Source organism: Macrobrachium rosenbergii, chromosome 36, assembly GCF_040412425.1.
Source record: "Macrobrachium rosenbergii isolate ZJJX-2024 chromosome 36, ASM4041242v1, whole genome shotgun sequence".
NCBI lineage: Eukaryota > Metazoa > Arthropoda > Malacostraca > Decapoda > Palaemonidae > Macrobrachium > Macrobrachium rosenbergii.
The window spans coordinates 7,512,881-7,535,299 of NC_089776.1; the positions used below are offsets into that span (position 1 = coordinate 7,512,881).

Genomic DNA, 22,419 nt, shown 5'->3' on the forward strand with positions numbered 1-22,419 from the left:
TGGAGAGCGTTGGAAAGTAAGATGGAAGACAGAGAATATGAATGGAGGTACAGTAAAAGGAATGAACGTGGTTGCAGCGAGTTGCCGGAGGAACGCTGCAAAGAATCTTTTAAGTAATGCCTACAGTGCGCCGCGCGAGGTGTACTGACGGCACGCCCCACCTACGGTGAAGAATAATCATGTACAGTTACTGTGACGTTGTTACAGAATAGGTATCTAGTTGAGCGTCCTTGTAAGTGGACACTGTATAGGCAACGATTTCACCATCACGGTGTCAGTATGGTGACAGCTTTCATATACTGACAGCTTTCATATCGATTATTAGTAAATCTGTCAAAATAATTTTGTGCATAAACGTGATAATGATATGGAAAATACTTCATAGGACATATGCAGTATGGAAACACTTAGGCCAGCTCCCCTTCTCAGGAGGTAAGTACCACGATTTTCCCGATCGTCTGTGTGATATCGGTACAGTTTTACTTTTAAGCCATTTTCGCATTTTGAAGTTTAAAAATTTAATTTTTCCACGTTTTAATGTCTGCTTTGAATGTTTATGACGTTTGTTTCGTTAGCGAGTTACCTAAGCAACCACACCTTACCTAACCTAAGATCAACCCCAGAACATGATTTTATTATTATGAAAAAATATCTTGTCAACTTAAATTAATCTGAATGGGAATTATCATCGGGGTTAAGGTCAAAGGTTAAATGTCGTTTCCCCCCTACCAAAAGCTCTCTTTCCTTCTGTGGTTCCTCAAAATGTCACTAAAGGGACTCATTTGCCAACAAAACAAATGTCGGAAACTTTCAAAACACTTAAAAATATGGTAAAATGATATTTTCAATTCCGAAATACAATTATGGTTTAAAGTAAAACAATACAGAGATTTAATGATTATATAAAAAAGGCCCCTCTTGTGCGTGCTAGGGTTCGAAAATTGAGAGTACTTTGGAAGCGTGTGATTTTAGGGGTGAAATCTGGTTTCATAATCGTTTTTGGTATGGTATTTTGGCTACTCTTGACAGTTTTTGGTTACCCCAATAAACATATATACAAGTTAGACACTGGAGAACCACCGTCTTATATCAGGTAGGTTTTGGAAGGAGCCAGGAAGCAAGAAAGAGGAAAAATAACGGAATTATGAAAACAGATAATGTTTCTTTTCTCTTCACTACACCCTTGGTGACCTAGATCCCCACTGTCAGTTTATGGTCCGGCACCCTAGTTAGGTTAGGTTAGACTTAGGTGTTGGTGGAAATAAACCAACCCTCTACTTCGGGAATGAAAGGAAATGTTCATTATTTTTTTTGCCACTGCTTTGACCTTATTCCTGGAAGTCTAATAAAACAGGGTCTCTGAACAAGGAGCAAGGGACTGTGGCATGGGACTGGCACTACTGGTCCTGTTTCCTCATAAATTCCTGGTCTGTCAGCAAGCATCAGTATAGGGAATACTGTACAAGCAAAGGAGGTTAGAGAGGTGATGCCTCCTTTAGGTCAGGATGACATTATCATGAGAATGTGTACTTCAAGACATCATTTACGAAATGGCATACCAGGAAAAAGTATTGTGTCACTAATGTATTTAGTGCTACAGCAGACAATTGGTTAAGCTAGGCAGAGGGGGTCCAGATTGATATGACTCGAGGAAAAGACATTTTAAATTAACAGCTCAGTGGAAGAGTGGAGGAGTCATAATACAGATACATACTCAATTATAAGATAGACAAAGAGGTAGCGTTAAGAAAGAGCAAAAATAGAAATGTAAAACAGAAATAGGGCAAAGGTTGCCGCATTGAGAATACAGTACTTTTTAAGAGGTGTAAAGGTTAACCTAATGTTATAGTACTCAGAGTTCACTTTAGGGGAGGTATTACCCAAATGTCTCTCACATGTATATGAATATTAACTTTATTAGAAAGTATTTTCGTGCCGTATGAATTATTCCTAGCACTCTTGATTTAAAATTGTTAACTTATCACAGTTAAGAAAATTAACCTCAAACTGTGTACTTAATTTCATCATACTGTATCAAAGGCAATACCTAATTCATGCGTCCATGACCAGTTAGCTAAAATCAAATAATAGTATCCTAATCTTAGCTTATAATCTATGAATTTTATATGTATTTCAACTTTATGGCTTTATGAGGTATTCAATAATAGTGAGTGTGTGTATGTGTGGATGAGAGAGAGAGAGAGAGAGAGAGAGAGAGAGAGAGAGAGAGAGAGAGAGAGAGAGTACTAGCATGTTTTTCTATGTCGATAACCATCGTTGGTGTGACACCAGGTAATTTACTGTCAAATCAATCAGTCAGTCGAGTGGAATTTAGATGACTGGACTTACGACGAATGTCAACCACAGATTAGCCTACGTGACTCTCCCTGTAAATTAGAAGCTTAGGTTTGGGGTTCGGACTAAATTCAGCATCCTGTATGATGGTGGATAATGACTTATCTCACTCTTGTCTTGTATTTCCCTTGATTGAAGTAAGGAAATCCGGACTCCATCTTTATTGCTGTGTGGGCGTAATAAATGTATCTCGCCCACACGTATCGTTAAATTAGCGCGTGCTTTTGAATGGGTTGGCTGTCTTATTTGTACTGTAAAATTTTCCTACTTCAGACAGCACTGAAATATATTCAGCTAGAGTTAAATATAAACAAAGTCGAAAAAAGGAGGAATAGTGACAATACAATGGCTTCAACATGCAGCATTTATTTCTGACACTTTGAGGAAGCAACTTAACCAACAAGATACGCCATCAGAATATGATTGGTTTATAATGTACTGAGTCATGTTTTGCTAATTTAGGATATTGCATAGTTGACGTAATTTGATGATGATGCCCCAGATTTACGTACATGTTCGTGATTAATCTCATTTTGCTCGTGGGGAGCATTTAAGAAAATTCTCTCTCTCTCTCTCTCTCTCTCTCTCTCTCTCTCTCTCTCTCTCTCTCTCTCTCTCTCTCTCTCTCTCTCTCTCTCTTATGGCATGCTTGGCGTTGATGTCAGACCAAGCTTGTCTGCTCATACTTTAATATGTATTTCATATAACAAAGTTGTAAAATTTGTTACATTAAATCCTAATATAAACATACATGACATTCTTCTTTAGTTACTCACACAAATCTTAGGGCTGCCCAGGGAATGAATCAAGCGAATGAGAGATTTTAAATGATGTTGGCCACCTTATTTATAGTTGGTTCTTATCTTAAACTATGGTGCATCTTTCTTTTCATCTTCTTTTATGCCATTTATTGCCAAAAACATAACCTATACTATTGTATTTATGGCTTAGTGGAGAGCAGACATTGTTGTTGAGTAAGCCTGCATGTTGAGCTTAATCTTTTTGCGGGAAGGACCAGGTGTTCAGATTTGCCACTACACATTGCCCTAAAAAATAAAATCGATAATCTTACGAGGAAAGTAAAATAACTGGTAGCTGACTAGCATTCTTATTCTCATGAAAAAAGATTGAATAACTGGAAATTACTATGAGGGAAATGACTGTTTTTAATATAGAAAAGGTAGCTTTTGTAGACTTGGAATAGACCGATGATGCTGTTTTAATCAGCAAAATGCCACAATTGAATCCAAAATAGTTACGGATGGAAAGAAGATTAATGAGGTTGAATCATCCGTTTATTTAGGAATAATTATATCCACTTCAGGTTACGTTGGGCATTCAGTGAAAGACTTAAAGCAAATCAAACAGTGTGCAGGTTGAATAAGATATTAAAATCAGATTGACGAATTGAATAAGAAACTAAGATTATTCATTTGTATGGGGTTGACTGTATTGCATTGCGGACATGAATCATGGTATGGCAATGAAATTATATATAAAAAATGTTGTGTAAATGTTAGAATAAAACTTTGAAGGAGAAAAGAAAAGGAGGTAGAAATGGCTTAGATATTTCTCTTGGACAACCAACTAGGCCTGCGTGATAATGTCGCATTATTCAAAAACCCGCCGCATAATCTTCCTGAGATGTAAAGTAGGAAAATGCAAGATACGTTGAATAGAACGGCACGATTGACTAAGGGTTAGCACTGCATTGTCTGAGTTGCATTGGCTCCCCATCAAAACTAGAATAACGGCGTTAGCATAAGATTAGCTATAAATATTTTCGAGTTATTTGAGCTAAGATTCACTTCGAATGATGGTTTAGAAGCCTGATTCAAGACTGTACAGTGGGCTCCCACTTGAAATCGAGAGAACTGAAAATCTAATTCAATTACAGAGAAAATTAGACTCATTCTGTAGGAGTTATGACAGTGTTAATTTGACAATTAACATGGAATATGCCGTATTAATATCAGAATGTCTCTGCATTGATGTGTATATGACAAGATGGCTTCCGTTATCAGAATAGCTCATGTACTGGCATGCTTCACCATTACTTGACAGTTATACTTAAACTGTACTGATTTAAATTATATTGATGATGGCAGAATATACTGAACAGCAGCGAAATCATTCCCTTTTAATTTTTGCGCAAATGAAGATGCTGCTGTTGGAAGCAAGTTGATAAACGCGCTCGTGTTCAAACTTGTCATCACAAGTAATGACTATTTTGTTCCAAGTCTGACGGGTATATGGTAAGCTACCCATGCCAGAGAATTACTTTGTGTGGCATTAGAGTTGACCTTTATAGGTGTCAGAAAAGAATAAATCAAAGGAATAGATTAAACCTTGTAATTTTTGCCACTTCACTTCTGCTGTGTATATATGTATAAACCTGATTGCTTCAGAGATAGCATACTGTTCAACGTGTAATGAATTTATATAAGGAATATAAGGAAATATAAGTCATCTCTGCAAAATTCTGTTCAGACATACGGCTGCCATAGATCGAAAAAAGATATAAATAAAAAATAAAAATAATTTCACCGATTCGAAACGTTGCCAGGTCCAACCTTTTGCCACAACACTTTCAATATGTTTCTCCTTGAAGGGGAATTCAAACGCCCAAAAATAAGCTGATTTATTAACCTTGGTTTATCTTAAAACATATATTGATTATGGTTTTAGGAAGTAGGTCCATGAGGAATTTATTAAGGAGGATGTCCACGCCATACGTTTAGGAAAGAAGTCACTAACGTTCCAGTTGTCCCCTTTGACGTCACCTTAAAAATATGCTGATTTATTGACCATAGTTTATCCCAAGATATGTATTGATTATGGGTTTAGGAAGTAGGTCCATGAGGGGTACATAGAGACGATGCCCACACCATACGTTTAGGAAAGAAGTCACCAACGTTCCAGTTGTCCCCTTTGACGTCACCTTGAAAATAAACTGATGTATTTTAGGATAAAACATAAACTCATAACTGGTTTAGGAAGCAGGTCCACGAGGGGGGTACATTAGACACGACATCCACGCCGTACGTTTAGGAAAGAAGTCACCAACGTTCCAGTGGCGCCCTTTGACATCACCTTAAAACCAGATTTATTCGAAGATAAAACCTAAACTCACAACAGGTCTAGGAAGCAGGCCCACGAGGGGGCACATAAGACACGACATCCACGCCGTACGTTTAGGAAAGAAGTCACCAACGTTCCAGTGGCGCCCTTCGACGTCTGGCAACCCTGCTTCTGCTTCTGCTTCTGCTGAGTCAACTCGAAGTCCTCCTCCTCCTCCTCCTCCTCCTCAGTCCAGCACATCCGACTGAGGAGAGAAGAAAGCGCACATCACAACAACAAACAGCTGATACGAGGCAGGTGGAAATAGACGGAAAAAATAGATAATCTATTTCCTCAGGAATTAATCTTATAGATCAAAAGGTGCCTCAAATAACGGGCGATCTATTTATTAAGGACAATTAAATGGCAGTTCCTGGAAGGGGGTCAGATGTCCCTTGTTTGTTTACGCTCTCTGGGCAATTTTTTTTTTTTTTTTTTTTTTTGACGTTCGTTCCATTGGCCCTCCCACGCCGAAAATGCATTTGGCCCACTTGGAATTGGGTGTCAGTTGATTAATAGGCAATGTATTAATATATTAGGTCGTTATTTAGGAGTTAAAGGGGAATAAATCTCAAGGTTACGATGGGATCATTAACTGCCAAATTTTGACAATTGGCCCCCGAGGGACGTTTCGTTTTTGGCCGTAGGCCCAGATTTTCGTGACGTTTTAATGATTTTGACTTTAATTTTCGCTTTTAAATCCTCCTTCAGCTCTATTTTAACGATAATTGAGCTCCCCTAGGGATAACGTTTGCTATAGGGTATAGGGGGATGGATACGAGTGACCCGACCTAGGCTACTGTGGGGTGGCGCCCCTTGACCTTGCTAAGGCCCGTAGGGACGTCACCCCTAACTTGACCTGGCTTATAGCATCATAAGGCTCCTAGTGAAACACACAGACACATCCTAACCTAGCCTGACCTTGGTTGACGGGGCGTTGCGTGGCTTTGGGGCGGAGCCCTAACTTGACCTGACCTGGAGTGCCCCAAAGGCTGACACTGACATTCAGGTCGGGCTATACATGCGCAGGCACGGCTGAATTTTGGTAGAGCTGTAGAGCGGCTCCGCTCGTATTTCGGTTGCTTATCAAGGTTTTACAGTCGATTTTTGGGGGTCGACTGTAATTAACCTGTAATTAGCCTCATAACTGGTATGTTATTTTATGCCGGCCATCCTGGAATGCTGTCTCGTATGCGCAGCGTTATAGGGGAGCTTTTGGTAAAAAGTAGCTTCCTTCACAGGTGGGCCAGATCCCCCCGGCTAAGTAACACGGCCTGCTAGGTTAGGTTAGGTTAGTACGGTTCCTTTTATAATCGGTTTCCTTAGCCAGTCCCTTCCTGAACGTATGGCCCCCTAATGACTTGCGCGTGCGTGGAACCATTCCATAACAAAATAAGTCCGGTCTTTCTCCCAGCGATTTTCCCCACCCAAAACCCTGCTTTCCCAAAGGGTCCCCAACCATGTTCGATGGATATGAGGTTAATAATAGCCTGCCTAGTTTGTCTCGGTCGACATTCCTGCGTAGAAGCGACCTGTGTGGGCACAATTGAACGTTAGTTTGGGGAGGATGCTTTAGGCCTGTTTGCTCAGTTCTTCTCCGGACCTGTGGTGTAGAGTAATATCCAGTCTGAAACAGAAAAAGCAGATTATATTGAATTTAGGAGTGTTTAGGCCCATACATAACGATGTATGGAATCTACTTATTTCTTCATGATTGATTTGCATTTCAGATTAGTGTACATTTACAATTTTTGCTAGGAAAAATAATTGCGTGTAATAAAGGCTGAAAGTGGCAGCATTGTTCTTGAATGTCTTCTTGAAGATTTCAATGAAATCTATAAAAATAAGTCATGTCTTGGGCAAGTAAAATCCAAAGGGTGTCCTAACAGATTTTAAAAAAGCTGTATATTTCAAATTACAGGCAGTCCCCGGATTTATGACTGGCTCGGCTTACAATGTTCCGAGCATATTCTGGGGTTACAGCCCCGACGACGCCGCCGATCCAATGAAAGAAATATGGCTCCAAAGTGGCAGAATGGTCAAAATTTGGATGTTTATTTGATGAAAAACTCAATAAAATTCAGGTTAAATTGTTTTCAAGACATCCAAAAGTTTTAAAGTAAGGTTTTTTTACGATTTTCAACAGTATTTCGAGTTACGATGATTTTCGGCTTACGACCCGCTATACGATGATTTTCGGCTTACGACCGCTATACAGTGATTTTGACTTTAACCCTCTATACAATGATCTTGACTTCGACCGCTATACGATGATTTTGGCTTACGACCGCTATATGATGATTTTCTACAATGATTTTCCCGCGACCGCTATCGATGATTTTCCTTACGACTATACGATGATCTTCACCTTACCGACCGCTGCTATGATGATTTTCGGCTTACGACCCGCTATACGATGATTTTCGGCTTACGACCCGCTATACGATGATTTTCGGCTTACGACCCGCTATACGATGATTTTCGGCTTACGACCCGCTATCGGAACGGAACCCCTGTCGTAAACCAGGGACTGCCTGTAGTCGAAAAACTAAAGGATATTGATTCTGCTGCTGACAAAGACAGTGACCTTGTATGCCCATGTATGTTTTTTCATGGTTATAAACCATTTGTGTAAGTTAGTTTATAAAGGAGAATAAGTATTCTATAAGACAAAGTGATTTAAAATAAGAATTGGTCTATTTGCGTCTATTCGTGATCATGCATTATGTATGTAATTCAGTTTTAAAATGAGAAAAAAATATTCAGCATAGTAACGGAACAAATAAAACAACAGTAGACTATGTATATTAACTCATTGTTAACATCATTTGTTAACAGTGAATAACAGCCACTCCCTCACTTGTTTTCGTTTTTGGTAATTTTTTATATTTTATTATCAGCAGTTGCCAGTTGCTACCACAGAGAACCAAGTAACGAAAACTATATCGTTAGTGGTGAAGGTATGCCTGTGCAGGTCTGCTTGCGCAGGCAGACCTGCATAGGTATATAGTAAACCCCCGTATTTGCGGTCTCACTATTCGCGGACTCACCTATTTGCAGATTTCTGTGTGGAACGTATATAGGCTATACATTAATTCGTGGAAAATTTGCCCATTCGCAGTATTTTTCACTAAGAAGTATTTGGAGCCATATTTCTTCCATCGGATCGGCGTTGTAACCCCGGAACATGCATCGTAAACCGGGAAATAGTTTCTGATGAATATATTTGAAAAGTGTCGTAACCTCAGAACGTTGTAAGCCAGCCCGTGTCGTAAACCGTGGACTGCCTGTACTACTAGGTTTGCCATCCCCCAAGCTCTTCAATGAATTTGTTTTCATGGAATACCATACGAAATGTTTATTTGTTTTTTATTTTACTCTTTTACAATAAAATCCCTGATTTTACTTTTTTTTTCAGGGGTGTGCATAGAGATAAGTCCCAGGGCCTTGGCAGTTCTTGTGCCATGTTTGCTCGCTTATCCAGTATGTTCGGAGCAAATGAAGATGACGATCAGGGTAATGGGTCACCGTCTCGTAAACCAGGAACCGAGGGTGGAAGTCATGGAATGGGAACTCCTCTTCATGGTAGAAATATTGCACAGTGCCAGGTAAGTTCTAGTGAATGAAAAGTCAGTTTATTTATTTGTGATAGCATTACCAGCAGTTCTTTAAAAACAAGGACTAGTTTTGGATTGTGTTTGTTGTAGTTTAGGAAACAACCTTTGTCACTAATGAAGTGACAGATGTCACTCGGTAAAACGACTGACTGAAGCTGTAAACGAGGAACAAGGAAAGGCAAGTAAAGTTAAAGGTAGAGGCTGTAAATTTGAAAGTTATGGAAATCACAGCTGATAAGATGAAGTTATTGGTAGTGTCTTTCGTGACAATAATACTGCTATGTAAAGGGGGTAGGTACGGTGAATAGGAGAGGACTTTATATTATATCCCTGTGCTGAAAGTATGTTTGTGGAGAAAGAATTGAGTTAATGGAGCATCAGAATAAAGGAATGACCAGATTGCCTTGCGTAAAGAATGCAGATAATTTAGATAAACTGGAAACACTGAGAAAGAATGAAAAATTGGATGGAAGCAGTAATGGTAGATACTTTGCCCATGCTTCTTGAGGAAGAATTTATTAATGATGATGTCAAGCAGAGTTTGAAGAGAAAAGGAATTAAACTAGCAGACAAGGGCTTCTTCCAGTCCAGCGACATGCAAGCACAAACAAATATTACTAGATATAGGCAATGTGTGCAGAGTACTGCATCCCAAGTTTAGGAGAATGAATTAAACGGTTTTGCCTTCCATATTGGTTATCTTTTAACTGGGAGAGTAAAAGATACATGAAGAGAAAGAAGCCTGTATACACCGTCAAAATTCTCTTCTTATCGCAGAAAATGAATCGGAGATCTGATAGATACAGTAAGTAGCTAACAGGAGACTTTGAGAAATACATATTCATCACATGATAAACAGTATATCTCAAATTGCGGTTAGAAATGCCAGTTAATAGATCACTTTGAGTATAATGTTTTAGAGAAGTTTTGTGACTGGAAGATAGAAATATGAAAATCAGTCATGTGATGATTGTACCTGAAACCTGTACAAGATTTACGGTATCTGTTATTATATTCTGACATCCCTTCGATTTCCGTTTTCTGCAGAACATTGTGGGGAAGTTGATATTTTGACAAACGATTTGGAAGCCTAGTTTCATTTTGCTTTTCATATTCATTTTCTTCATTGCATCAGATTGACAATTCTGGAAGCGTTTTGGAGAAGATAGCCAGTTTGTATGCGGAGCGACTAATGAGTGATATTGTTCTTGTTGTTGGTGACCGAGAGTTTCCTGCCCATCGTCTCATTCTTTGTGCCTCTTCTGATGTCTTCCAGGTAAGGTCCTATAAGATCATGGGAATTATTTGTATGTGCTGTTCTTGTTGGAAAATCTGCTTTTTTCCTTTTTATCTTGTATAATTGAATGTATTTTTATGAACCCCATTCATATGGAACAAGCCCATAGGGGCCATTGACTTGAAATTCAAGCTTCCAAAGAATATTGTGGTGTTCATTAGGAATAAGTAAGAGGAGGTAAAGGAAAATACAGAAAAAAGAGATCTCCCTTATTAAAGAATAAAAATAAATTAATAAATAGTAGATAAAAATGTATTACAGTTTGTGGTAAAGGGAAATATGGAAAGAAGAAATCTCACTTATTAAAAAAAATTAATAAAATAATAAATAGATAAAAATGTATATAGTCAGCTTAAATTTGATGTTTTGCATTTGAAAATGAACAATATTATTTAGGTAACTTTGCAGACATTTCATGCAAGAACAAATGTTTATTAGAGAATTATTTATTTTTTCGTTCAGGTTATGCTGATGAACCCCCGTTGGAACGAAAGCAGAGAACAAAGAATAGCTCTTCAGGAAGCGTCAGAGTGTGTAACAGTGTTTGAGCTCTTCTTGAGATACCTTTACACAGGCCGTTTGAAAGTCTCTCATGCAACAGTTCTTCCTATTTTGGCTCTAGCTGATAAATATAATGTAAAAGTAAGTAAACTCTGTAGAAGTAATTAAATATTTGACATGTTTACACCCATAACATTGTTATTATATTTGAAATATGTGTTATGTTTCAGCATCACTCAAAACAGTATTTGGGTCATTACGTAATGTTCCATATATCTATATAAAATGAAGTTTCAGAAGTCAGCAGCTCAAGAGTAACCACAAAAGTAACGAAAAGTTGTTTAATACCAGAATTGATAGTTTCAGGCATTCCCATTATTTATAATTTAGCCCAAAGTCATCATTTACCTAAATTCACAGATGCTTTATTCCTAATTCCTAAGAAAATTGTCTAGTTGTACGTAGCACTGTGTATCCACCTCGTGGAGGTTCAGGTTCCCAGCAAGTAAGAGCCTCACTTTTCATCATTTTACACATGACTTAATTGTCATTTGGTAAATGAACTAAAACTACTAAAACACTGAAAATGGGGCGATGAATCCAAGAAGTATCACGACAAACTGGCTACCTTTTAGCACGTAGCGCATTAAGAATGACAAATGCTAAATTACCTTGAGCTGAGACAACTTAGGTCCATCTTATATTTGGCTTGAAGCCTTATGTCAGCTAGTGAACAGCATCCCTTAGATCAATTAATTGGCAGGCTTGTACCAAGAAAAAATATTTACCCCAGAAGTGGTGAATACGCCCCTGCATTGCTTAGATCTCTTTTCTCAACATGATACTAGTTAAGATGAGAATGTGCAAAAAAGAAAACAGCAGCCCATATAATGAAAAACAAGAAAATTTGTATAAGAAGTACACTACAAAACAAAACCTGCACAAAAGCTTACTGCAAAATTAGTATCCTATGCAAGTACAGCTGCAATTTCTAGAGTACCTTTTTAGTGCACTGGGTCTCTGAAAAACAGATACACTTGTACATAAATGTGTTTTCTTGGATTTGAGAATTTGTACAGAAAATTGTATGAAATTTTCGCAGGCACATTTTATGTGCTGCAGTAATCATTTTTACGAAGAACGTGATTTTTATTCATCCACCATATATGGCAGTTTGTTCTTTTCTATTTTCATACTTCTGGTAACATAAAAGCTGCAACCATAAATTGAGGGTTTTTATTTGTGACTTGTCCAATTTCTCATTCTCTGTACGAGGTTCTTAGGTTGAGCTTTTTTTCTCTGCAAAGATTTCATGTTTTAAGAATATCAGTTTATGCCCACTTCTTGATTAAAGTGGTTTCAGAGAGTGTAAACAAAGTGTTGAATTAGCTATTTAGGAAGTTAGAATAGTAGTAGACACTTCTTGATGCCTGTACACATTGAATGCCTTGTTGTTGAATCCAAGATGTTTTATGCAGCAGTGTTATGTTTGTTATCTTCTAAAGATTTTCAGAAAATTAACCTTCTCTTTGGGTTCAGATGTTGCAATTTTCAAGATATTCCTTACTTTTTTAGGACCTGATAGATACCTGCGGAAGGTACATGAAACTCCACGTTGTGTCGGCTACTCAGCAGAACTACTTAATTGCATGGCTTCAGTACACACTTACATGTGGGCATTCTGATATCGCTCAAGTTTGTCTTAACCATCTCAAGTGGAATCTGGAGCAGGTTGCAGCCAAAGAAGACTTTGCAACATGTGATCTAGATTTGTTAACAACAGTTTTGGGTCAACATGATGTCGTTGTACATGATGAAATGACATTATACAAGTAAGTTTAGGGTGTTAGCAGATTTTTTTTATATTTTCATATCTCTTGTTGCTTCTTCATGGGAGTTAATAATAGACAAGGTATTTGTAATATTTTGGTTGGGCTAATATTTGCCAACATGAGCATTCATTGGTATCCAGTATTTATCAAATTATATTTATGTATTTCCAGTCCCGTGGCTAACATAATGTGATATGGAACTGTCCGAAACAGCTTTTTGGATAAATAGATTGGCAAAAAAGCTTTTTGGTCTTAATTCTTTTTTCATTTTATTACTCTCATTATTTCAAAAAGACTTCAGCTTACATACAGAATGTACTTGACAGCATTGTCGTGTCTTGGTTACACCGTCAAGAAGAAAGACTATCAATGCCCACGCCTGCAACTACACCAGGGGAACCCCCACCATCTGTCATTGTGTTAGGCCAGAGTACTAGTACATGCACAGCTGTTGCTTCTCCACCTCTGTCCATCACGCCCTCTTGCGGCAAGCTTTACTTACGCCGTGATTCCACGACGAGCTCTTGTGATACTATGGATCGGATGGAATGGCTGACCTATGAGGTGAGGTTTGAAAGTGCAAATTTTTGTAAAGTATGATTATCTGTAAGGGGTATTAGTAGTTTTACCCTGCCTTAGCTCTTGGTATTTATCTCAGCAGTTTTGGTGTAAGGTTTAATTAGCCACTGGCATGTACCATACTACTGTACTGTACTGGCCTTGTGTCAGTAACACTGCTGAGCCATAATGTGTATTGCTGTATTCTGTGTGTTCATGTCAGAAAATTTTAAGGAACCTGTTGATTAAGAATACAGTACATGTATTTTTATTTTAGAAAGTTACATGTACAGTATTGTTTGTTCAATGGAAACACGCTAATCCAGTCCAGATTAATTTGAGGGTGACCTCATCTGTTTTGTGTGGTAGTTAAGAAAATTCATTACGCCATATGACCTGTGGGTAGCTTAGATTGGCTTAACCTCATACAGCTTACCATGTGTAGGCTAAATCTTACCATGTCACTAAACCAGTTGTACATTACCAGTTAGGTATAAAACGTGCTTGAACTGTTTTGGAAATATGTAAAGCCAAAGATTTCTCTTGCTTAACCAATAACTTTTGTGAGCATTTCTATTTTATAACTTTCAAACTTTCTTGAGTTATTAATTTGACGATTAGCGATTCACGTTTATATTTAATTGTTTATTTATCCACCTTTTGGTGTTTATGACCAGCTAGTTTATTCTAAAAATCAGTCAGTCAGTCTGCATAGAATTTGTTTGAACAACTTTTCACATTATTATAGATAACCATTGTTGTGGCACCAGTTTATTGAACTGGAAAAATGTGTTTTGTTCATGTCTGGTAAGTTGCATTTTAACATTAAAAAATGTAGTTAATTTAAACTTTATAGTCATTCTGTGTACTGCATCAGTTTTTGCCCAGCTTGCAGACATTTTTCTGAAGGAATTGAGAAAGATGCACTTATTTATTTAACTGGGAAAGTGAGTTTTTTGCAGGGTTAATAAATTTCATTTTTACATTAAAAAACAGTTTAAAAATCAGTGTACCTCATGAGTTTTTACCGTGCTCGCAAGCATTTTTCTGAAATATCCAACAAAGATCCACTTTTTCATTATATTTTTATGGAAGTATTCAGTGATTTTTCTCTTACTCCATCGGCAGGTCATGAAATTCGTAAGGTTTCCCATGATGACTCCACGGCAGTTGGCTGACCTGCTGCTTGTTCCTCTCACAATAAAATACAAAGAATTTTTTGTCACGCGCATGGCAATAGGAATGTCATTCCATTCAGGTATTGCTGAAATGCATCTTTGTCTTTTAGACTTAACAGGTTTTTATGGAAATAAAACTTAGTGTTTGGAATAACCAGTTTTGCTTTTGATAGTGATGAAAGGTCTGTATGTTACATATTTGGCTATATTTTGTGGGTATGATGAGGCTTTTGTTGTAATTACTATCATATGGCAGAAATCCTGTTATCCATTACTTGATTGCCCCAAAAACCCCATTTTTGTGAGTTATGAATAATCTTATTCCAGTGATATTTTGGCAATCCAGAATTGCTTTGAACAGACTTTGACATACTTTGGGAATCTCTTGGCTAACTCTCACATGTGCAAAAATAAGTTTTTTATTTTTGAAATTTGAAAATCATAAATATTGTATGGTATCATACATGGAATGTAAAAATTATTGAAAGATTTATAGGTCCTGATGCAGACTTGGTAACATTTCCAGATGAGCGTACGGTATGTTAGTAATGTGTAGTGTCGTATTTTTGAATTTTCGGTGCATAACGATGTGGAAATTAAGTTCTTTAATTTTTCCTCTTATTTTTTGAACAACATTATAGTAGTTTATCATTGTCATACTGCTTTGATTTACTGTCCGATCTTTTATTCAAGTCTCTTGCATTTTTAGGTCAGTGGGAACGCGTTCGAGAGGTTATGAAGGAAACAGAGCCCTCAAATAAGCTCTTGTTCACCCCACGTCTCTACACAGCTGAACAGTGGAGTGCAAGTCTCACTGTAGACAATCTTCCTGGTTTACCAGCATATCATACAAGAACTCTTGTGTTTTCAACCCCTTCTTCAGCATCAGAACTTGACTGTGATACTCAGCTGGAGTGGATTGTTGAACTCTACCCAAAGGTGAGATAAGCTTTAAACAGTTTTTGGATTGTAAGTAGCCAGCTGAGTGAACAGCAAACAGTCTCTTGTTACAAAATGATGAATTTTTCAGATTTTAAGGAACTAATGTTTGCTGTTGTATACGTATCTCATATGCATTCCCATGATTGTGCTTAATTTGCTGATGGGACTGCTCTATAAATAAAAAAGAATTGTCCTTTTGGTCAGCATATAAAGCTCTGTTTTGAATGAAGCTTAATGTATAATTTACTGTTCAAAAAATTCTCTTGACCAGCAGATCAGATATTCTTCCCTGTAACCACACAAAGTGGGCATAAATGTTGATCTATGCTAGATCCCTGCTCATGTGGTCATTAAATGAAATGTAGAGAGAAGCCAACTTTGTAAAAAATGTGACTAGGTTAAACCTAACAAATCTCATAAATATGTGACATCAACAACAATAATCGAAGCAAAAAATTCTAATGGAAGGTGGAATGTTTTATCAGATACTGTTACTGTACTTTCTTGTTTTGACACTGATTTTATTGTTCTGCTTACATAGCCAATGATTGGATGGAGTTGCAAATGTGCAGTCATGTCCAAATGGATAAAAGATTCATTCAAGGTTTTTAAAGTGTGATTGAGTTTACACTAAAATGAAGATTGCACACAACCTCACAACTTTACTGTCCATGCAGATTGAATACAGTATCTTCTTTTGAGAACCGAGCTTCATGCTGAAGGGAGTATGTGATGGGACTGGACTTTCTGAGAGGTGTTCCTATTACCTTCCAGTCATTGTGGTGTTAATGCAGGTATTTGGTCCTTGCTTTGAACAGAACCAAAGGGCTAAAAGATATAAGGCAGTAGTTTGTATGTGAGATGCACATAAATGGCTTTAAAAAATGTTTTCATTTTTCCAAACAGGGTGTATGGTTCAGAAAGTTTTACCTCATTGTTTGGCAAGGTACAGTAGAAGTACCTGAAGCGGTGTTACGGACAGTTAGATTAGCAGTCACTGCAAAAGACGTTGAGTATGCTCGTGTGAGGATAGCAGTTTTGGTTTTTGCAGTGCAAGATGGTATCGAGTATATCATCAATGTCGTGTCTACGAAATATATATTTTCCTCTGAAGACAACCTCCTCAATATGGATGACATTTTACCCTTTGATAGTTTGAATGACCCTTCGGTAAGTAGTAGTTTCAGTACTTTTTAAATACTATACTATACATTTTGGTGAGTACTTAGTATTGATGGGTCTAAAAGGGAGAAGTGAGTAAAGTTAGGGTGAGAAATTTAGTCAGTGACTTCTTTGGAATATATTACCTTAAGTTTTATTTACATGATTAATATTTTGATGCTATGTAGAGATATTAGGAAAAGTCAAGGGTTAGGTTATGTATATGACACTATCAGACATGTTGGTGCCTTCACAAATGTATCATTGTTTTACACAGGCCACTTCATTCATGCCATCGTAGAAATTGTCATTTTGTGTGTTAGCTAGTTACATTAGCAGAATTTTAGGTGGCCAATCCTGGCTCTTATAGCAGTGCCTCTATTTGTTTTATAACAATTTTAACTGTGTATTTTACATTGTTTTGAGAAGTATACCCTGTAAATTTTGTAAACTATACTAACAGTCTTTTATAGTTTTGGGGGGGAGGGGAGGGGATCGGTACCATAAATCTAAAACATCAGCCTTGGGTGCCTTACAGAGAATCTACCAAAGTACCTTAAGAGAGGTTACTGATTCAGGCACTTGGCAATACTCCCAAGAGCAATACAACATCCATACTTTTTTTTTTTTTTTGGCCTGCTATATTAACTAACCTATTGTTTACAGTAGAAGTGTGTTCATTTGCAAATAACTTATGGTTTCAGTAATAGTCCCATCCAAAGTAAGTTTTGATTTAAAACAAAATTCCAAATTGTCAGGAATGAAAAACTGGATGTCAGCTCACTAAGTTCTGTTAGGATTCCAGAATTTCAGTTTATCTCAGGTAAGTGGTGTCACAGGGTAGAGGCTTAGGCCCTTTCAGGAGGATCTGTAATGAGTGTCCAACATTTGAGAGAGCATATTGAAGTAGATGAAACTTGGCTGTCATTTTTATGAAGCTCAGATTCTAATTCTTGTCTTCTGTGACTTAGTAATGCCTGTGTGAGAATGTATATAGCAAATTAGGCCTCTGTATTGCTATTCATATTTTTGTTGAGCTACAGTTTTTTGTGGTAGCCCAATTTGCTTTTAAAAAGGAAATGAGTTCTGTAGGCTTCCCATAGAAATCCACACATTCAAATTAGTAATCCATGCTTTATTTTTATTGTTTTATACATGGTGAAAGCCTATTGCAGTAGTTTCATATTAGAGTACTCACTCAATGCTTCTCTGTTTGTCTAGCCAAGGCTAAGATAGCCAAGGCTAAGATACCCCAGGCTAGGACACCTCTTATTGTAGTTTAGGCTATAAACTTTTAGCTGAGGATTAATATTATTGAATGTATTGAAATAATTATTTATTCATATTGCTTTATAGGGCATTTTTGTGTGCATAAAGTAGATAAGGGAATTGCAATGTTAGACTTAGGTTTTAGGATAGCCTGCCATAGACATGTCTCCTTACTGTATTTTTAGATGTTGAACCATTCCCCATTTGAACAATTGTGTGGTTGTTGAGAGAGGTTACTTAAGCAAACTAGACCAAAAGGCTGATTTGCCAGTGTATACATTAAAAAAAATTGTATGGTAATTATACTGTTCATTCAGCCTGAAATTGCTATAAGGATTCCAGACTGTATGTCCAAGAAAATAGATCTCTAGAATTGTTATGTATGGTCGTGAACACCATCATAGCTTATTGAAAGTTAGGGTTTGTATGATAGGTAACTTTAGATTTGTGTTGACACTTAATCAGTATGACGAATCAGTCTGTATGCAATGGAAAATTGAAGTTTAACACAATTGTGTGTATGTCTGCCAACACCACTAAATTTATTTAGAAAGGTTCTTACCTTTAGGTAACAGTAGGTATATTGAATATTTTTTTTTTTTTTTTTGAGCAAGTAAAATAAAATTGGCTTATTGTGTATGACATCTTTTATTGCTGCTATTATTGGATGTGAACAAATGTGCTCTAGTAAGCATTTACTTTTATGTATGTTTATTGAAATAAGCAGTTAATTTAAACAGCATTTTGTTTGTTTTTATGTGTATTTGTTGAACGTGAAAATCCTTAACCCATCGTAATTTTTCCGCAGGAACGACAGAGGTATCTACGAGAACCCTGTGATTCACTCAAAGTCCACATTGTAATTAGTCCTCTAACCGACCACAAGTTAGATGTTCCTGGCATCACATGATATAAAGTTTAATCTTTATTTGCTGTATATTTTTATGCATTTGCAGTGATATTCTGTAGCTCTTTTTTTCTATTACGGTCATTTGTAAAATGAAATTGTGATTGAAATCATCAATGATGCAACATTATTGGTGCATGCTTTTTAATGTTTTTAAAACACTACCATTCTGCATAATGCTAGTGGGACTACAGTAAATGTTTTCGTACTGTGTTATGTGTTTGTGATAAAAAAAGGAATGGATGACATTTTTTCTAGGGTTGTTGAGTACAATAATATATTATAAAATTAACAATCACTGATATCATTAACAGTTTTATAGGGATGTAAGTACCAATTATTGATCCATGGAACTTTGTAAAGCTTATTAAAAAAAAAAACTGTTTAATATTTTTCATTCCCCAGGATGCATTTTTTATAGGCCATGACAGAATGATAGATAATGATGAGAGAAAAACTCAAACGCCCATCAAGTTTAGTGTATTACACCACATTGCACCTAATAATTATAATTTACAGTACTGATATAGGTGAACCATATATTTTGGATGGTGTTCGTTTAATCAAGAAAATGGCATGTTATTGTACATACTGTATATGTATTTTGGTCATCACTCTGACTAATCAGTGTTTTTGACTGGTAGACTTTCATTTTAAAATTCAATATGGAGCTTCAAGCTACAGGATATGTCATTCTATAAATGCTTCAAAGGACTATAGTTTTATGTAGGAATTTGCTCTTTCTAACCCTAAAAAACCAGTAAGTGTACAAGCAAGGTATTGTGACAGTCCTGGATGCTGTAAGATCTGAAAGATTCCAAAGGACTGAAAGTAAATGGATTACAGACTGCTCCAGGAGCAAGCACCGAATACAAACCTACGCTTTCATGTATGGAGCCTCACTCAAAGGTTAGAGGCCAGCCTCATGTAAGGCTGCTAGGTGGGTGTGTCCCTGTCAAGCATCTCCTATACTGTACTGAACTTCAGGGCACCCTCGTGCAAGAAGTGATGTCTAAGTACTCTCCAATCCCCAAGTGACCAACCTGAGGTCCTTCCCTGAGGGAGGCTCCCCAAAGGCTCAATGCTCTTATATCACCTGCTAGGCCATGACTGCTGGGCCCAAGGTGACAGTACAAGGACTTGAGTGACAGGTCCAAGATGCATTTGTTTGAGAGGGGCTTCGGCAACTACGCAGACCCCAAGGAGAAGGTATCCAAGGACTCCATGGGCAACATCCTTAAGTAGAATAAGGTGAAGTTAGTCTGATGCTTCCAGATACCTGCCCTTCTTATTTGTACTACTAAAACATTGCTCTGAAATGCTCTTCATTTTTCCAAACTATATTTCACATCCGTTAAATGCTTGGAATAGCATGGAACATGAAATTGAGACTGAAGGCCAAGCACTGGGACCTTTGAGGTCATTCAGTGCTGAAAGGGAAATGGAGAGTAAAAAGGTTTGAAAGGTGTAAGTCAGAAAACCTCACAGTTGCACTATGAAACAATTGTTAGGTGAGGGTGGAAAGCAAGACGGGAGAAAAATATGAATGGAGATACAGCATATAAAAGGAATGAAAGGGGTTGCAGCTGAAGGGGACGCTGCAAAGAACCTTAGGTAATGCCTATGGCACACCATGTGATAATTTCTTTATGGAAGTGGTAATAAAACCAGTCTTCACCAATGTTGTGAACCAAACCTTTACAGAATGGTACCAAATCATAAGAAGTCTCTCTCATCCATGAAAACACTTTAGCTACTCAGCATGTCCATCTACCACATGATTTAACCTAACAATACCAGAGACATTTGCACTCAGCATACAACAGACAAAACTGTTCTCTAAGGTCTTGACCAGGCAACTTCTTCAAATAGTCAAAGTATTAGCAGGCACACATTGGCAAAACAACAGTTCTGTTAGCATTACGTAGATTTGCGATCCAATGTTTGTCAATCAAACCTATAGAGATCTAAATGACTGTCAAACAAACCTAAAAATCATCTGAATGACTGACTGTCAGCCAAACCTAAGAACATCTTAAATTTATCAATATCTTCCTCTTATATGGCCAAAGCTTCACAAGGAGCCTAATGGATACTAAATCCATACTTTGGTTTTACAACAGACGAGCCAACCTTCAAAAGCCCTGAAACCAGTGAGGCCTAGCAGCCCTACAAATTCTCAGGAACCATCTTCCGTTTGGTACTCCTGAACCATTACAACTGCCATGTACAATTTCTTATGCCTCGGCCAGGACACTGTTCATATTCAGCCTCTTCCCTGCAAACGAAAAAAATGTATGAGTCAACTTATACAGTACACAGCTGTAGCAAAGGTGCTGTCTCTGCTTGACTGGTCAAGCAAACGGTATTTCATGTACGTAATATGGAGCAGTATGATGGCCTACTAAGTACACATTCATCCTAACCTTATTTCTTCCATGGGATCATCATGTACATTAAAAACTGGACAAAAAACTTTACCAACTACATAATACAGTACTGAACATTACCTTGATATACACATAAACAATAAAACCTATATTTAATTTCATTAAACAAACAACTTCAATAGACTCCACCTACCTAGATGATGGAAATTATAAAGCCTAGTGAAACAAAGCTACTTTTCCCTAAATCTATTTTAATAAAATAATCCATATTAATTTTTAAAAACTTCATGATATCGAGATCTCTGTACAGTACATAAACAACTATTGGCCATGTTGTACTGTACATACGTTAACTGGGGTCACCCAGTGTTTGGCCACCGATTAAACAAAAATCTGATGTATTGTACAAAAGGTAATTGTGCATAGATTAAAAAAATCATGGTAATGCTTGTAACCTTTTTCTGATGACAAAAATTGTGATGTACAGGTTCTTAACATTAACAACAAAACTTATACCACCTAACACCTCAGAACACTCCACCTAACTGCTGTGGTATGGTACAATATAATAAATTGGCAACCTGTAATAAGCATGGTTAAGCAACTTCTATCAGACATTTCCCATATAGCTTACATTACTGTACTGCATCACTCACTGTCAACTGTTTAGAACAACAATCATTAAAAAAAAATTGCATGCAAACAGAAAAACCATCAACCAAAGTTTATAGAATTTTTTTTGCATCTCTCAAAATGCAGTAGTGCACAAATATTGCACCTTTAGTACAACACAAATTACAGTACAGTATACATAAGACGACACACCATACTATGTAATGCAAAGGAAGTCCCAAATTTTCACTATATACTTTAATGAATTTTAATCATGCTGCACTTTATATGCTGCCCTATTTATCATAAAGGTGTATACATTGGTATTACAAGATGAAAAGTAACCCATATCACAAACGTATAACAAGACCAATTATTTATCCTTGTTATAATAAATCCCCGAGATGTTGCAGAAACTGACGTTGGATTTCTTAACATGAATAATTTTTAGTATAATCAAGCACTGTGAAGAGCGAGTGAAAAGTTATGAAAGACAATTGACTTAAGTGTGTCCCAGGCAATTTTGCAATATTACACTATAAAAACCAGCATTTTATTTAAATCTGTATATCGTTTCAACTACACACTGAAGAGTGCCATTTAATCCCAAATGTTTTCTTCATAATATTCTTTTTAATACATTTTAAAACAGTAATAAATAAAAAAAAATAAAAGCAACA

At 37.0% G+C, this 22,419-nt stretch overlaps 1 protein-coding gene across 6 annotated transcripts; it reads left to right on the top strand.

The window, feature by feature from the left end:
- The first annotated feature begins 111 nt into the window (after positions 1–111).
- LOC136856593 (BTB/POZ domain-containing protein 17-like) lies at positions 112–19,122 on the top strand. 6 transcript variants are annotated; one of them, XM_067134504.1, is made up of 11 exons: positions 5,333–5,358; positions 5,507–5,729; positions 8,894–9,083; positions 10,228–10,368; positions 10,852–11,031; positions 12,466–12,722; positions 13,049–13,286; positions 14,409–14,538; positions 15,168–15,397; positions 16,307–16,570; positions 18,639–19,122. In XM_067134504.1, exons 3-11 carry the CDS (start codon positions 8,940–8,942, stop codon positions 18,738–18,740), a joined length of 1,686 nt encoding a protein of 561 aa, XP_066990605.1. In that variant the 5' UTR covers positions 5,333–5,358; positions 5,507–5,729; positions 8,894–8,939; the 3' UTR covers positions 18,741–19,122. The 6 variants fall into 6 exon arrangements, with proteins under 6 accessions (XP_066990603.1, XP_066990605.1, XP_066990604.1 ...); XM_067134502.1 differs by lacking the exons at positions 5,333–5,358; positions 5,507–5,729 and adding an exon at positions 112–432; XM_067134503.1 differs by lacking the exon at positions 5,333–5,358 and having other exon boundaries at positions 5,417–5,729.
- The last annotated feature ends 3,297 nt before the right edge of the window (positions 19,123–22,419 follow it).